We start from the raw sequence: 18463 nt of genomic DNA, 5'->3' as shown, positions 1-18463 counted from the left end.
AAAGATCTCTGAGCATTGTACCCGACATGCAACAAAAAAGAAATAAAAAAGGAAATAGAAAATGTCATGCCAGGCAGGGCTGGCATGGTACAAACCTCTTGGCCTGTGAGAAACAGAAGTAGATCTCCTTCTTCCTCTTCACACATGTGAATCTGGATAACTGTGCGGATAGCAGCTTCCAGGTAGTCTCTCTCTGGCTCTGGAGTATAGAAGATTTCTACAGGATGTGTGCGGCCAGGAATAGTCAGGAGAGGGCAGCTATCAAAATATACTTGGAATTTGCCTGCATCAAGTGTGGCACTCATGACTATAACCTAAAGCAAACATAAAAGGAAAGGTAATTTTCAGTGTGATCTTTTGGCTGCAGCACTACAAATGCAGGATTACCAATAAAATAATGGAAAAAAAAAATTTGATGCAGGTAAATGCAAAACTGTCATTAACAAAATATGCAATAAATCTTAGGCAACACAGCACTGTAAACCAACTCCGGGGAGTACTTCCATCTCTTCAGCAGACCGTCCACTTTCTAGTGAAAGGTATTCAGGCAGATCGCTTCCACACATGATGGCATGTACGCAGACCTGCCATGTATCCTGGGCTCCGCTGCCTCTCCTGGGATGGCCATGGTGGGTGCGCATGCAGGGAGAAGAGGATGATCAGTGAACTGTGCACAGATTATCCCTTCACTGAATGAAGCCAGGGGCATTTTCAATGTATGATGGGAAAGATGACTCGAGTAAAAACTCTACCAGATGATGTTACTGCTCTGCACCCACCATACTAAAAAAAAGTCCAGCCTGAGCTTTTTAGGCTGAGCTTCTATGGGTCAAAGGAGTGCAATTCGTTTTGCACTCCTGTGACCTGATTTCAGCGGGAGTCTGAAGTCCGCTCTCCACTAACGTCACTGCAATCAGTCGAGGCAGCGTGTCATGAAGTCTGGATCCGCCAGCTGCCTGGACTGATGGCAGTCTCAGCGAGCCTATGAGACAGCCCGTCCCTGTCCCTACACAGCTCAGCGCTTCGAGCCTATGAGACAGCCCTTCCCTGTCCCTACACAGCTCAGCGCTTCAATGAGCGTGGAGGAGCAGAGAGAACTAGGGCCGAAACAACTAATCGATTAATCGACAATTAACCGATTAATATTTTCATAATCGATTTATCGGCCGGTAACATAACAAGGTTTAAAAATAAAAAATTATATATATATATATATATATATATATATATATATATATATATATATATATATATATATATATATATATATATATATATATATATATATATATATATATCCATCCCTTTAGAGTACAAAAAGAGCAAATCGCTACTGTAAATATTACTTTCACTGTACCATAGTAAAAAATTAACCCCCTTACAGTAGTGATTATTTGCTCTTTTACTCATTTTAGTTTTTTTTACCCATTATGTTACTAAACATCTCAGGCCTGGGTCACACCTGTTTTTTTTTGGTGCTTTTTGCAGAAACACACTACAGTTAATTTACATTGTTTCCTATGGGACACGTTAACATCCATGCTTTTTTCAGCTGCTGCGTATTTGTAAAGGGCAAGGACTTTTTTTAATGCACACCTGTGCTATTTTGTTTTTTTGGTTCAATATACGTCAATGGAGAAGCTGCAGAAAAGCATGTAATACGTTTTTGCGGCAATTTGTGTTTTTTTAATCTACCAAACAAATTGGCACAAAAAAAATCAAAAATGCAAATCGCAGGAAAATTCCTTTTTTTAAGGTTATTAACCGATTAATCGAAACAATAAAATCGGCCAACTAATCGATTATGAAAATAATCGTTAGTTGCAGCACTAGAGAGAACCTAGCCATTCGCCGATGTTCAGTGGCTCGGTTCTCAGTGCAGAGATGCCGGCAGATGCAGCGTCGGGTCTGATGCTGCATCCACCTAGGTAAGTATGAATCTAGGAAAACAAAACCCATACTACTTTTAACCTTTCAGCAGAGAAACTGTTAGGAATGGGGAATTTAAAAGGGGGGACTATACAAAGGAGATAACTCCTGATGCTTGGCTTGACGAGCCTTCTCATTACATGAGTATTTAAAGACATGGGCAAGCGCTGAGGCAATAACAGCTCTAGACACTGAAGCTAACTTACCAAAACATCTATATTCCTCATGGGAAAGACTGCTGCATTAGGTTCTAGATTTAAATAACACAAATACAACTTGGAGAATGTTCAGAATGGACAGTCACAGCTGACAAATTGGTTAGAGATCTTATAGGCTTTGTAGGCATCATGCTCCAAGTTTATTGAATACTTTATTTTTACAAGATGGACAGACTTACCTTTAAATCATTCCTTTGTCGTACAACCTCTTTTAACACGCCCATTAAAATATCAGTTGCCAACGTCCTCTCGTGAGCTTCGTCCAGAATAACTACACCATACCTTTCCAACAATGGGTCATTCATAGCCTCTCGAAGTAACATACCATCAGTCATGTACCTGGCAAAAAAGAAAACCACATAAGAAAAAACAGGTATGCAGACGGTAGGTAGCCCTGCTGCTTTACAGTTCTAATGCCGCAATAAAAATTCTCACTCCTAAAACTTTGTGCATTCCTTTTGTACACTGTTAGTATGTGCACAGGTTTCCCTTCTTTAGACAAAAACCTGCTGTCATCTTTGCAAGTTAACACAACAGCATATGAGATATATAATCTCGATCTATAGATCACCCACAAACAAGAAAAAAAACTGCTCGTTAGCCACTCATCCATGGCTTGGTACTTCCAGGTGGCACAATCTCCAGGGGGAACCTCATCGGGGTCCCTGAAGGCTTACACATCTCTAAATGGATTTTTTTGCATTGATCATTATGTCGCAGGTATGGGGTCTATATTGTGAGCTATATTTTGTTCCCTGTGGTTCTGCTCTAAAAGGGGAGGGAACTTTGTTTGCAGATCCCATCCCATGCACATATCGTAAAAATAGAAAAATCCTCAAAAAATAAAAAATAAATAAAAAAGGGAGTTTAAAATGGACCACAAACAGTCATGTACAAAAAAGTTGCAGATATACAAAAAGCTAATTTTTCAGTCCGGGATAACCCCTCCTCTACCCAACATGCCTCAGTTTGCAGCAAGCAGTAACAGCGTATGATCAAAAAACAGGAGGGGGGTAGGCACCAGTGTTCCTAAATGGACAGAAAAGGGTTTTACAGTGGAGTACAAAAGTTCTCATCCACCGAGAAACACAGGAATTTTACGGTCATATTCAAAAACAAACAGTCCAACTGAGGGGTGGGTCACAGCACTAACAGGACCACGCTTAGACACCAAAAATAGACCGAACAACCTTGATAAGGCTACATGCCAAAAAGGCAAGAGAGGATATAGCGCATCAACCAAATACTGATCAATACCCATAATGAATGACTACATGGAAGGAAGCACCAAAGCCAATTAACAAAAACACACCCAAAAAACAGATTAAAACTAATTCCCATGAATGGAAAAAATAAAATAAAAAAAACCCTTACAGCCTGACCTGGTAAACAGGAAATGGGGCCAACAGTGGTAACAAATGCAGTAAAGAAAACTAGAAAAAAACCGACCCTGGTAAAAATAGGACCCCATAAAGATCAAGGACCATGAACTCCATTGTCTGGAGAGAATGCGGCGATATATTTTTACAAAAATAAACAAGGCTTAATTAGTGAACCATAATGCACCTCAACTGGAGCCAAGAACGAAGCTGGACACACCACCCTCCCCAGTGAGCAAGGGGCACCTCTGGGACAAAGCTGTTAAAAATGTAATCCTGCCTATCCCTGACCACAAAGCCAAAAGGCGTAGAATTGCTGCCGATTTCCCAGAGACAGGACCTCAGAGGTAATGGAGGCATTTCCTGTTCTATGTCGTCTACAACAGGAACCAAACCACCATGACTGCTGCAGGTTTCTGCATCCAGCGTCCCCAAATGGGACAATTTTACAGTGAGTACAATTTTTTTTTATTTCTCACCCATTGAAAGAAATCCGAATCATATACGATCAGGATATCCAGGCTTGACAAGTCACAGGTAACAAAAAAAGTAAGAAGGTAATAAGGAGAAGGTGACCTGATATAAACCACAATGAAAACCTCCATCCCTATTATACATGTATACAAAGAAGAAAAAAAGAGGAGTGGGACTTTAAATGAGGGATGTCAATGCTATAAACCATGCATAAGGTATAAATGTTTTTTATTCAATCACATATTAAAATGCATAATATGTATATTCTGAATGGGTTACAAAACCATATGCAAAAAGACTGACAGATAAAGTTAAAGATACACACATACAAAAATAGCATAATAAATACATAAAATTGCAAACATGAGCCAGTTGAATGTAAAGATGAATCAAACTAGTCTGTGCACCCTATAAACTCTACGTGTTTCATGGCTCACGACCATTCGTCAGGGGTTAGATGCAAAGGTAGGCTATAAATGAATATCAAAAACGTATGTTATCGAATTATGCCCTAAAAAGGGGAACTAATAGGGAGCAAAGGATATATGGTACTTTTCATTCAACTGCTCATGTCTGCAATGTATTTATTATGCCATTTTTGTATATATGTATCTCTGTAGTTTTGTCAGTCTTGTCAGTCTTTTTTGCATATGGTTTTGTTACCCATTCAGAATATACATATTATGCATTTTATGCTAATATGTGACAGAATAAAAACCATTTACACCTTATGCATGGTTTATAGCATCGACATCCCTCATTTAAAGTCTCACCGTTTTCTTCACGTTGTATACAGGTAACACACAAAACGAAGGGCAGAAAGTAAAAAAAAAAAAAAAGATTCCAAATGCTGGTCAATCCATAGAAGCAAGTACCCTCTCTACTGGTCTAGTAGTTTTCCTGTTAATGTGGGTAACTGGCAGACACTGTATACAAACCAAAGGGTAATGACGCGTACACACGATCGGTTCATCTGATGAAAACGGTCTGATGGACCGTTTTCATCAGATGAACCGATCGTGTGTGGGCCCCATCGTTTTTTTATCCATCGTTGAAAAAACTAGGAACTTGTTTTAAAATTATCTGATGGTTAAAAAACTGATAGAAAAAAAACCATCGTCTGTGGGCACGTCCATCGGTTAAAAATCCACGCATGCTCAGAATCAAGTCGACGCATTGGAAGCATTGAACATCATTTTTCTCAGCACGTCGTTGTTTTTTACGTCATCACAAACGGTTTTTTAACTGATGGTGTGTAGGTAAGACTGATGAAAGTCCAGTGTGCATAGAGAAATGCCCCGAATAGGGGATGTAGCAGAAAAGTTATTTGCAGCTGCATAAGCTCAAGGCTGGAGACAGCATATATACGCAAAGTGTTGTGCAAGTTATCACTGCATCATAACTCACTAGACCTCTTAAGTCTGAGGTGATGACAAGCGACTTCAGGGTATCGACACCGTTACGGCTTTGGGGACTCAAGAGCCAATGAGGGTTATGGTGATTGGTCTGTTTCAAGGCCTCAGGAAGAGAAGTATCTGTAGGGCCACAGTCTTGTATGACTGCAGTAGAGGCCCTGACAAAAAGGAAAGGGGACTTTGCCTCACCCAACGGATTCAAATGAGCTAGAACCTATAATCACAGGGTCAATGGATTTTAGCATTAGTGCCATCAGAGAATTGAGTAAATGTCCCCAAAACTATTTTGGAGAGTAAGCCAAGGTCAGCTAACCTGGGCTGGCCTACAATATGTTTGTCGGTGTCCAATCCTCCTATCGGTGGTAGTATAACCTGACATGATTCCAGTATCCCAGAATAGACAAAAAATGTGTATGCTACGGTTACTTGAACTGGCAGCCATCTGTGATGGTTCTGTTGGAAAAAGATTTCTGCTAGTCCTGGATTGCAGATATGCAATACCCTCTACAATCTGTATATTAGCATTCTCAGCCACCGTTACCCATGTTAAGAGAGCATTAAAGATTTACCCAAAGACAGCTGCAATTCAGACTAGCAGTCAGAAAAATGTTACTGATTATTAGAACACCATGACAGCCAATCAAAGAAGCTTGTGGACAAACTATCCTAGTTGCAGATGGTACTATACCATTATCCCTGTGCACAGAGAAATATATATAATGTTAAAAAGAATGCCAAAAAAAAAAAACATTTAAAAGTTTGATTGAAAACCTGTGTGAAGAAAATAAAATACAATTTTGATAGCAGTCTTGGAGTTTTGTTCATTCAGCATTATATGTAATTTTATATATTTAAAACTATATAGGTATAGTTATAGGTAACTACTTACTTCAGGATAGTTTTTGCACTGCTGCAGTCTTCAAATCGAATAGAATAACCAACTTCTTGGCCCAGCATGACATCCATTTCATCAGCGACTCTCTGTGCCACACTCATTGCAGCTACTCTTCTAGGCTGGGTACATGCAACACCTCTCTTGGGCCCAGGCAAAGATCGCATGTAATCAACACACCACTGGGGAATCTATAATGCACAAAGTGATTTCACCTTTATAAAATTCAGCCATTCTCAAATACCCTGTGTCACACGTTTTTGTAATCCATTTAATTTAAGTTTTTAAAACAAAGATGAGCAATGTGTGGCTGTCAATCCTCAGAAATTGACACGCATGCTGGTGAATCACCACAAGAATCTCCCAATCTGGGCAAAGGAAACACTCACACTAGTGCTCAAGCTGCCACCACTAATGTTACAGGGTTGTGGGAACCTTGCTCCTGACATCTCTGGTCACACATTTCCCTGCTCCTCAGTTTGGATGGAACATGTGCTGATAATATACCCCCCCCCCACAGAGATGAGACCCCTTAGATAGGACAATGATTTCACTGCAGATCTCAACCATATAAAATGAAGATCAAAGTTAAATTACCACCCACTAAGCCTATCCAATGTTATAGAAGAGATTTATTGATTTTAGTTAATAACTCTCCCATGTTCTATAATTAAGTTCTAACTAAAGACAAAACATTTTTTTTGTTTTGGATAGAGTGGAGATGGATTAGATGCCTTTCACACTGGGGCGCATTGCAGGCGCTACAGCGCTGGAAATAGCGCCTGCAAAGCACCCTGAAACAGCCGCTGCAGTCTCTCCAGTGTAAACGCCCTGTGCCGCTAGCAGGATGGTAAAAAAAAAAAAGTCCTGCTAGCAGAATCTTTGGAGCGGTGTGTTTACCGCTCCTGCCCATTGAAATCAACGGGCAGCGCAGCCATACCACCGGCAAAGCTTCTGCAGGGGCGCTTTGCGGGTGGTTTTAACCCCCTTTTCAGTGGGGGTTAAAAGCACCCCGCTATCGGCCGAATATCCCCACAAATACGATGGTAAAGCGCTGCTAAAAACAGCTGCGCTTTACCATCGACGTCCCCACCGCCCCAGTGTGAAAGGGGCCTTAGATAAGCAGTCCATTTTTATTGCCATCTGTGCCCCAGTCAGACTGCTTTAACACTGGAAACGCTGGCCGTAAGTGCGAAAGCGTGGCTTTTCAGCTGCTAGCGGGGCGTTTTTAACCCCCCCCCCCCAAACAAGGTTAACTCCAGTTTTTCAGCGCTTTCATAGTGCTGCCCATTCATTCCAGTGGGCAGGGCGTTTTGGGAGCACTAGATACAGCGCTCCCAACAAGCCCCAAAGATGTTGCATGCAGGACGTTTTGAAATCGTTCCGCAAGCACACCGCCTTGAGTGTGAAAAGTCACACTGGAATGACTAGGAGGTGGTTTTTAGGCGCTAAGCAGAGGCCATTTTCCAGCTCTAAAGCGCCTGAAAACCACCCCCAGTGTGAAAATGGTTTTAGGGAGATTTGCCACCTCCATTTGTCTTATTTAGCATTATCAAAAATTTAATAAAAAAATAAAAAATAAATCTTGGTTGTCACCAGGACAGTATTAAAAAGGAGAAATCTTTCAATTGGGACACTATGTCTGGAGACCAAAATGAGCCTCATTTTGCAGGTATTTCTTCTCACTTCCTGTTTTGGTTACAAGACAGGAAATGAAGTGAAGAGAAATCTCCCCAATGAGACACAGATGGCAAAAATAAGACAAAAAAAAAAAAGACAGGGGTTATAACATCCCTTACAGTATCCAAAATAAAATGTTGCCTATAGTTCTACTATAAGCTGGCATGTTTGGGGTTTACCATCTTCTTCCTGTGTAATCAGGTTCTTGCAGAAAGTTTATACTGGTGCAATGTACAGTATAAAAGTTATGAGTTATTTGATTGAGACCAAGATGAAAAATTACACTTGGAATGTGCAATTTGGATGACTAGACTGGTATACAGTGAGAAAACTCATTGGATACAGGCATTCCCCACTTTTAAGTACACAATGGGATTTACTAAAAGCTGGAAAGCTCAAAATCATGCTCACTTCTGCACAGAAACCAATGAGCTTTCAGGGTTTATTACCAGGCTTAATTGAACAAGCTGGGGTTAGCTCATTGGTTTCTATGCAAAAGTGAGCCCGATTTTGCACTTTCCAGCAATAGTAAATAATCCCCATTGAGTACTTAACCACTTAAGGACCACCTCCTGCACATACACATCGGCAGAATGGCATGGCTGGGCACAGGCACGTCGCCTTTAACCACTTCAATACTAGCCCACAAACATACGACGTCCACAGATGGGATCTGCCATCCTGGGTGGATGTCATATGACGTCCTGGGCTTTGCGGGGGGATATCTGAATGATGCCTGCAGCTAGAGGCATCATTCAGATATCATTCTTTAGTGCCAGCGATCCTACGCACCATAAAAACGATCATAGCGACGCAGTGCTGAATCGCAAAAAGGGGCAAGGTCCTTAAGCTGCATATTGGTCCGAGTCTTAAGTGGTTAAACGTGGGGTATGCCTGTACTAGACATCTGCTGTCAAAATATAAACCAGAGACTGACCTCATTTTGATCCTGTAGTGGTAAAGTATATTCAAGATTACCTCAGTTCTTACTGGTCTAGGACCCTAAAAAGGTTTAAGAAAAATATACAGGGCAACCAGTGGAGTACAGCTCATCTATAGAAATATAGATCTTAGCTAAATGTACTAGCCGTAAAGAAACATAAATGCAGCGCCCTTCTCTAAACAATTGTTCTTGGGTTTAGATATACTTTAATTGTCAGCATTTCTTCAGAAAGCAATAGATACCTGTGTAGTTTTCCCAGAACCAGTCTCTCCAACTAAAACAAAGCTCTGGTTTCTGGTAAGAATATCTGTAAACCGCTCCTTGTACTCCCAGACTGGCAACTGAAGTCGTTTTTTTAAGATCTCATAGTACCGCGGTGTGTGGGGCAGGTTGGTGAATGGATTGATGCCTTGAGGAAGTGCTACTGGCTTTACAGTTGGGACACCACCGGCTGCTATAAATGGGGTATTTAATGCGCCACGTGAATCCTTATCCTTGTCCCTATCCCTTTCACGATCTCTATCCCTGTCCCGATCCTTTGATCTGTCATCTCTTTCTCGATCTCTGTCCTTCCTAAAATAAAAAGGAAAAAGAATTTAGTGAAAAAGAAAAGATCAAGTGACTAACATATGCTATAGCAGAGTAAAGATGAAAGATTTGGGAGCCTTAACACAACAGTGAGTTATAGTGGGTTTGTGTTTGTTTAAAGCTGGTGCCTCCATAGAGAAAGGTAAGCAAAGAGTAAACCACCCCTTACAAATACAATCTTACAACTTCAACTTGTTTGCAAGAAACGGCTTGGTACAAAATCTGTAAGGCCCTTTCACACATGCGGACCGTTTATCAGTTTGTTCATCCGTCAACGGATGTTTGAAAAACGGATAAACTTCAGTCACGTTTTTTCAAAGAAAAAAATGGATGAACTAATGAAACCAATGGTCCGCATGTGTGAAAGGGACCTAACACAGCGTTAGGCCTCTTTCAGACGGCATGAAGGCCATCAAGCGAATCCTCCTGCTCAGCGGGGGATCTCTCTGCTGATCCTGGCCGAGCAGGCAGGTGACAGATCCGTGTTCTCTCCGCTTTGCAGAGCTGACACAGCCTGCTGTACTCTATGGGGCAGTCGGATGGAAACGAACTGCCTGTCATCCGATCCGATGGGGAATGGATCCCCATTCGTTTTTAGCGGACCAGATAGGATGTTGGCAGGTGTGAGCAGACATGTGTCCGCTGCTTCATAGAGAATAGGTGGTCCTATCAAGTCTGCCATTTCTTCGCTGCACCGATGACCTCATCGGCGCACTACAAGGTAACCATCTCCTAAACGGTGCACGTTTAGGAGATCTTATCAGTACATATAGGCAAGCCTTATTATAGGCTTGCCTATATGTAAAAATGTCTCAGGGGGGTTTACAACCACTTTAAAACGGGTTGTAAAGGTAAAAAAAAAAAAAAAAAAAATCCTAAATAGCTTCCTTTACCTTAGTGTAGTCTTCCTTCACTTACCTCATCCTTCCATTTTGCTTTAAAAAGTAATTTTTTCTGAGAAATCCTCACTTCCTGTTATTCTGTCTGTAACTCCACACAGTAATGCAAGGCTTTCTCCCGGGTGTGGAGTGTCGTGCTCGCCCCCTCCCCTGGAATACAGGAGAGTCAGGACGCTCTCTACGTTGCAGATAGAGAAAGGAGCTGTGTGTTAGTGGGCGTCCTGACTCTCCCGTAGTCCAAGGAAGGGGGTGAGCACGACACTCCACACCAGGGAGAAAGCCTTGCATTACTGTGTGGAGTTACAGAAAGAACAGGAAGTGAGGATTTCTCAGAAGAAATAAGGACATTTAAAAGCAAAAATCGAAGGATGAGGTAAGTGAAGGAAGACTGCACTAAGGTAAAAGGAAGCAATTTAGGAAAATAAAAATAAAAATTACCTTTACAACCCCTTTAAGTGTGTCCTAGAGAAGTGCTTTCTGTGGGGGGGGGGAATGGACTGACTGGGAGTACAGAGAGATCGCCGTTTCTGATCACTAGGAACAGACGATCTCTCTACTACCCTATCACAACAGGGATTCACTTTGTTTACATAGGCAGATCGGGGATCTGCCTCTCTGTGGAGGGATCGCGGGTGGCCGCTGGACATTGCGGCCGCCGGCCACACATCAGCTCCGGCACCGTGTGCGCTGCATCTATTACACAAAGTGCTGTAGCGTTATGGCTCTTTGTGCAATAGAGCCGCCCTGCCGCAATATATGTGGCAAGCGATCGTTAAGTGGTTAAACACAATACGATTATAAGAAACTATTTTTACAGAATGAAAATGGTTCAGTGTCTTGTTTTAACTAGCTGCAATTGGCCAAAGCCAATCACATGGTACAGATGGGCTGTGACTGACCTTTTCTGTACCATGTCATGTGTTTTCCCTGTTCCTTAACCTAAGAGTATGCCATGAGATATTGCAAGTTCAATACCACAGCCTTCAATTTAATGAGTTGGCTATAAAATGCAGTCATTGTATTGAGCAAGACTGGATTAAAAACAGAACAAAGCAATATTTGCTCACCATTTTTAATCTTCATGCTGTCATCCAAATCAAGATTGTAATGAACGGAGGAAAAAAATCTGGTGGTTTTCCAGAATTTTGCTTTGGGTTCAACAAGGTTAATAACTAACATTCTTAGGCCTCGTTCACTTGGACACACTTAAAGCGGATGTGCCACGGGAAAAATATATTAAAAGCCAGCAGCTACAAATACTGCAGCTGCTGACTTTTAATATAAGGACACTTACCTGTCCTGGAGTCCAGCGCCGATCGCAGCAGATGACGAGCCGATCGCTCGTCACCCTGCTGCTCCCCCCTCCATCCTCGGTGAGGGACCCAGGAAGTGAAGCTCTCCGGCTTCACTGCCCGGTTCCCTACGGCGCATGCGCGAGTCGCGCTGCGCCCGCCGATTGGCTCCCGCTGTGTGCTGGGAGCCGAGTGTTCCCAGCATACAACGGGGGACGGACGGGAAGGAAGGAAAAAACCCGTCCTTTGCCCGTATCGTAGGGCCGGAAGTGGGTGCAGATACCTGTCTGTAGACAGGTATCTGCACCCCCCTCCCCCCTGAAAGGTGTCAAATGTGACACCGGAGGGGGGGAGGGTTCCGATCAGCGGGACTCCACTTTAGAGTGGAGATCCGCTTTAAGAAAATGCCAATGCGAGGGCCATGTTGCCAACACAGGGATGCCCAAGTGTTCTGCAAATCCCCATACAGGTAGTCCTGTTCATGGTGACAGAGGCACAGCAGCTGCAAGGACACATCTGCTGCTCCCAATTTAGCATTTGTGCGGGTCCCCAAACACACCAACATGGCTGTCAAATTGGGGACATGCAGCCGCTGCATCTCAACTGCCATAAATAGGAATGCATGGAATACCCAAGCATCCCATGAAGGTTTATGTGGCCCTTGCAGAGGTCTAGACTTAAAGCGGATCTCCCACGCCAAAAATGATTTTTTCTGAATGGCTATTTAAAAGTTAATTTACCTTAATATGCGCAACTCACGTGTCCTGTCTCTGCATGCCGCTCCACTGCTATACAGTGTAAAATAAAAACTTATATTCCCCCTTCCGGTTTCGGCACCATTTTAACTGTGGGCATAAGCCCACAGCCCGGCATTTCCTTGTTGCGGTGGATGCTGATGTCCCAGCATCCACCGCTCGATCTCGCGCATGCGCGCGAGCAACGGGGACCAGCGGAGAATTTTCAAACGGCCCGCCCTTTCTTTTGTTTACATCCGCGTCACCTGCAAAACGAAGTCGCGCGATGTTTGTGCTAACAGAGCGGAATATGATAATCAGGGAGCTCTGACACAGGCTCCCTCCCAGCAGACACAGCGCGGAACAGGAAACCAGAGAAAACCCGAAGGAAACCCGAGGGGCTGCAGACCGGAAGGCTCTATTTTTCACAAGGTATTGTAACACTGTTTAATATGAAAATAGCCGAATATGCATTATTTAGGAGCATTAGGAATATTAAGCAAAAGTTTAATTTAGGGTGGAGCTCCGCTTTAACTAAGCCGACCTCAATGAGGCCTTTCAGTGACAATTTTCTACAGCTATTAAACATAACAACCTGAGTGCGCAGAAGTAAATGGGTGGTGCCAACACTCTCACAACGCATTTTTATGAAAGAGGGGTGCCTCATCGGAAGACAAAAATACTAATATGCCTCTATTCCCAGATATGCCAAGTAATCTGTTGGGTGTCACAGTATAATTACCAAACCCCATGAGGGAGTCCATGTATCACCAGAGAAAAAAACAAACACTGCAATAGCCTGTAGGAGATCCCAGGAGCCAAGTTATGGCTTTTAGAGCAGATGTTTATTGGCTCATTATAACAATCTGCTGACTTGGCTCTTATCCAGATATTGGTCTTAAAATATTAAATCCAAAAATCACAACGCCATATTGCAGCTTACCAATTCTTAGATGCGAGGGTTGCAATAGTTTCTAATTTTCACCTGTTGATCTTGCAAGTCTGTTATTTTTCTACTTAAACCACTGGTTGCCCTTCCGCAGTACATTTACTGCACCGGCTGCAGGCTCAGAAACATACTGTTATGCCGGTAAGCACATGCAACAAGGGAAAAAATAGGAAAGACCTATAAGTGGTTTAAAGGCGTTAAGAGGAAATGGGGCAACCAGCGGTTTCTACTTAAAAAAAAAAAAAAAAAATGATCAGTATGTATGCATGCATGCATGTATATAAATATATTAGTGCTGTCAAACGATTAAAATTTTTAATCGCGATTAATCGCATTAATGTCATAGTTAACTCACGATTAATCTATCTAATTTATGACGAATTTCCCCACAAATCGATATCGCTCAATTCTGCAAGTGATTATAATTTATTATCGCTATTTTCTTGCTGCTCTAAAACCATTTTTGACATAAAGGGACACTTTTGGTTGCTATGGACAATATACAGTTTGCAGGGAGAAAGAACAGTTTTTATTATATAAAAGAACATGTAGGGCACTGGGCAGACCACTAGGGACAAGGGGGGTGTGTATTTTTTACATACAGTACTGTAATCTATAAGATTACAGTATACTGTGTGTATTGTGTTTGTTTACTTTTTTAAATTTGGCGCCGTTCTCCGCTCCCGTGCGTCGTAACGTCGCAGGGAACGGAGCTCGGCGGCACACAGGCACTGTGAATCGAGCGAGGAGGACCCGCCAAGCAAGGAGGACCCGCTCGATCACACAGCGGGGTGGCATCGCTGGATCCAGGGACAAGGTGAGTAACTTGCCTGTGAATCCAGCGAGAAGGTAAGCCGCGCCGCTGCACACTCTGCATGTCCACCCCGAGGGCTCCTGCGTTAATCGCGCAATAAAAATATTGACGGCGTTAACATGGGTTTGCGTTAACGCCGTTAATATCGCGTTTAACGCACAGCCCTAAAATATATATATAAAAAAAAAAAAAAAAGACAAAATTGTAATTACAGGCATTAAAAATCAACAGCGTTGTCATACATAAAAGACGTGCCCGGGTATACAGCCGCATCCAAAGTCAAGCACACTGGAATACCACATAAATCTAGGGCAGGGTTTGACAAATTTGTTTGGAATCTAGGAGCCAACTAAAAAAGTTAGGAGTGAGAAAACGCGCCCCGTACCGACGAGCTTGCGCGCAGAAGCGAACACATACGTGAGTAGCGCCCGCATATGTAAACGGTATTCAAACCACACGTGAGGTATCGCCGCGATCATTAGAGCGAGAGCAATAATTCTAGCTCTAGACCTCCTCTGTAACTCAAAACATGCAACCTGTAGATTTTTTTAAACGTCGCCTATAGAGATTTTAAAGGGTAAAAACGTTTGCCGGCATTCCACTAGTGGGTGCAAGTTTGAAGCGTGACATCAATTTACTCGGCGCAACATTATCTTTCACAATATAAAAAAAATATTGGAATAACTACTGATGTCTTTTTTTTTTTTTTTTTAATTAAAAAAATAAAAAAGTGTATTTTTTAGGGATGGCCCGATACTAGTATCGGGACCAATACCAAGCATTTCCCCGAGTACTTGTACTCGGGAAATGCTCCGATGCCTCAGCCGATACCTGGGCAGGCAGGGGAGTTGCAAGTCTTCTCCCGCCGTGCTATCTTTCCCCCGTGCTGTGTTGTCTTTCCCAATCTGTCAGGATGGAGAGCTAAACCCGGCTCCTACCTTTTCAGAGTGAACAGAGTCAGTGATCACTGACTCTGTCCATTTATATAACTGAGCATCGTAACCTGTGTTTAAAAAAAAAAAAAAAAAAAAAAAAAAAAAAATATCACTGTAAAAAATAAATACTGTCACATGACATTTAAAAAAAGTATCGGTATCGGCGAGTACTTGAAAAAAAGGATCGGTACTTGTACTCGGTCTCAAAAAAGTGGCATCGGGACAACCCTAGTATTTTTCCCCAAAAAAAGTGCGCTTAGAAGACCGCTGCGCAAATACGGCGTGACAGAAAGTATTGCAACGATCGGCATTTTATTCTCTAGGGTGTTAGAATAAAAAAATATATATATATATAATGTTTGGGGGTTCTAATTAGAGGGAAAGGAGATGGCAGTGAAAGATTACACATTAGAACAGCTGTTTAACTTGTAATGCCAACGGCCACCACCAGATGGCGCCAGCTCACAGAAGGAAGAGCTTGGGACTTCACAAGTCCGTGGCCTCGATTAGCGGCCGTTGCGGGCCCGCCGCGATCGCACGGAGACAAATCATGTGCCTCTGTGCGCCACACCGCGCGTTCGCGGCGGCCAGTAATCGAGGCCGCAGCCTCAATTACCGGTCGCCAGGTCACAATTTCTTGTCGCAATTGCGACCTGGCGTCCGGATTTTGTCGACCCCTGATCTAGGGTACCGACTATAACAGCTTAAGTATGAAAAGCAGGGTGTGTGGGGTCTGAGGGAGCCCCAGGTAACTGCCGGGGTGTCAGTCCTTACAACTCACAGTGGACATCTGGGCTCCTTAACCCCCGCCGCACGACTATTTACGTCCGCAAAATGGCACGGACAGGCAGATGGGCGTATATATACGTCCTTGCCTCCTAGCGGGTGGGGGGTCCGCTCGGGGAGCGATCCGGGACGACAGCGCGGCTATTCGTTTATAGCCGCTCCGTCGCGATCGCTCCCCGGAGCTGAAGAACGGGGAGAGCTGCATGTAAACACGGCTTCCCCGTGCTTCACTGTGGCGGCGTATCGATCAAGTGATCCTTTTTATAAGGGAGACTCGATCGATGACGTCAGTCCTACAGCCACACCCCCCTACAGTTGTAAACACACACTAGGTGAACCCTAACTCCTACAGCGCCCCCTGTGGTTAACTCCCAAATTGCAACTGTCATTTTCACAATAAAAAATGCAATTTAAATGCATTTTTTGCTGTGAAAATGACAATGGTGCCAAAAATGTGTCAAAATTGTCCGCCACAATGTCGCAGTCACGAAAAAAATAAATCGCTGATCGCCGCCAATAGTAGTAAAAAAAAAAAAATTAATAAAAATGCAATAAAACTATCCCCTATTTTGTAAACGCTATAAATTTTGCGCAAACCAATCGATAAACACTTATTGCGATTTTTTTTACCAAAAATAGGTAGAAGAATACGTATCGGCCTAAACTGAGGGAAAAAAATGTTTTTATATATGTTTTTGGGGAATATTTATTATAGTAAAAAGTAAAAAATATTGCATTTTTTTCAAAATTGTTGCTCTATTTTTGTTTATAGCGCAAAAAATAAAAACCGCAGAGGTGATCAAATACCACCAAAAGAAAGCTCTATTTGTGGGGGGAAAAAACGCCAATTTTGTTTGGGAGCCACGTCGCACAACCGCGCAATTGTCTGTTAAAGCGACGCAGTGCCGAATCGCAAAACCTGGCCTGGGCATTTAGCTGCAAAATGGTCCGGGGCTTAAGTGGTTAATTCCCAAATGGACTGGATCAGCTGGGCAGGTAACTGCATGTCACAGCATACACTGATGTTTCTGCAATTGTTGGATAGAATGATTGGAAAGTGTGGGTAGCAGCTAAGATGAACAAGATCTAATGACTATAAAGAAAGTGTAGGTGACAGTTTGTCTGGCTAATGGCAGAATATTGTTTCCCAGAGTTAAAAGATGAACAAGTGGGAGTCTCGGGTCAGTGTGGTGGCCTTAGTATATGGATCAAAAGGTTGCTGCATATGCATAAGCTTCCAAGTGAAGTGGTGGTGCTGGGCGGCGAGATGTCATCAGCCGCAAAGGGTGGTCATGTCCCCGGGTGTGGGGGGGGGGGGGGGGGGGGGAACGATCAGACCAACATGTTTTGCCCAGAAGTAATCTGGCATCTTCAGGGTTAGCACATGCACACAGCAGCGCAATCTCGTGACTTCTGTGTCCAACAGACGACAGCACTTGATACCCGGCTGCTCATATCAAGCGATCACTAGGATTCGTCATAGCGATAATATGATTAGAATGTCAACTAAACAGTCATAAACCGCTTCCATTCATGACCGTTTTGCCTACTATTGTAAATTGACCGACAGCCTGGGCCAATCACAGTATGTGATTAGTTGTATCCAATCTCATAACAAGCGGTCATGAATGAAAATCATGACAGCTAAAACTATTGCTTATAATCGTGTTCATTACTGTTATAATCAATAATAGTGTATAAAAATCCCTGATGCCATAATTCTACTTCCGCCAGGAACAAAATGCAGGACTGTCAGAATTACCGTCTGCCCTCATCCCTGTTCTGCTAACCAGGAATTGAACCTTCTCCAGACCTTGGCATAAACGGCCCTGGTCACTGGCTTGCAGCAGTCTAAAAGGGTCGTTATCACTGAGGGCTTCTACCTGAGGGACCCAACATCCGCTTACGGCATGGCTGTCGGCCCGGAACACTGTGACCCGGCTATAGAGACCGGTCATATGTGTGCCCTGGAGCGTATAGCTCACCGGCCACCCCTGGAGCAACGGAGCATGTCGTGGATAGCCCAGCGTGTAGCTAAAGGCCGGCACATGCTCGATGGCCAAACATGGGGGGACTACAAGGATCGAGGATCCAGCCTGTCACCCAGTCGGCAGTTAATTGTAGATCCCAGGATCCAAAAATGCAGGAAAAAAAATAAAAATAAAAATCGCAAAAATTCTCCAGAGCACATTGGCCCAGAGGAGCCATGTCTTCTCCTTACGCTAGGCAGAAAAAAAACTGGGGCTGCATGATGCAGAGAGAGGGATGTACCAGGAGGACCCACCCCCTGGGAGGTGCTATACTGAGAGGAGCGTTTTTAACACTTGAAGTGCTTTTTTTTTTCCTGCCTAGTAATCTCCTAAAAGGAAGGTAGATAACCCCAAGGTCAATTGCTGCTATGTCCGTCCATGAACGGAAAAGAAAGTTTCCCTTCTGCTTTCTTGCTCTTTAATGGAAATGCTATCTAGTCCTGGGTCCGCTCTAGTGCCTTCTGCAGACAGGGCCCAAAGAGGTGATCACCTAACACTGCTAAGAA

General features: G+C 43.2%; 1 protein-coding gene across 2 annotated transcripts in view; it reads right to left on the bottom strand.

Annotated features, from left to right (window-relative positions):
• Window positions 1-18463, bottom strand: part of DHX15 (DEAH-box helicase 15) — a 56311-nt gene that overhangs the window by 25186 nt on the left and 12662 nt on the right. For both annotated transcript variants that reach the window (XM_040335184.1, XM_040335183.1), the window contains exons 2-5: window positions 9173-9503; window positions 6305-6498; window positions 2327-2486; window positions 96-314 (exon numbers count right to left, since the gene is read on the bottom strand). In XM_040335184.1, the coding sequence (XP_040191118.1) occupies window positions 96-314; window positions 2327-2486; window positions 6305-6498; window positions 9173-9503 (904 nt within the window). The remainder of the gene's footprint in view (window positions 1-95; window positions 315-2326; window positions 2487-6304; window positions 6499-9172; window positions 9504-18463) is intronic.

This window comes from Rana temporaria, chromosome 1, assembly GCF_905171775.1.
Source record: "Rana temporaria chromosome 1, aRanTem1.1, whole genome shotgun sequence".
Lineage (NCBI taxonomy): Eukaryota > Metazoa > Chordata > Amphibia > Anura > Ranidae > Rana > Rana temporaria.
The sequence above is the reverse complement of the archived record's forward strand: the minus strand, read 5'-3'. Positions and strand labels throughout refer to the sequence as shown.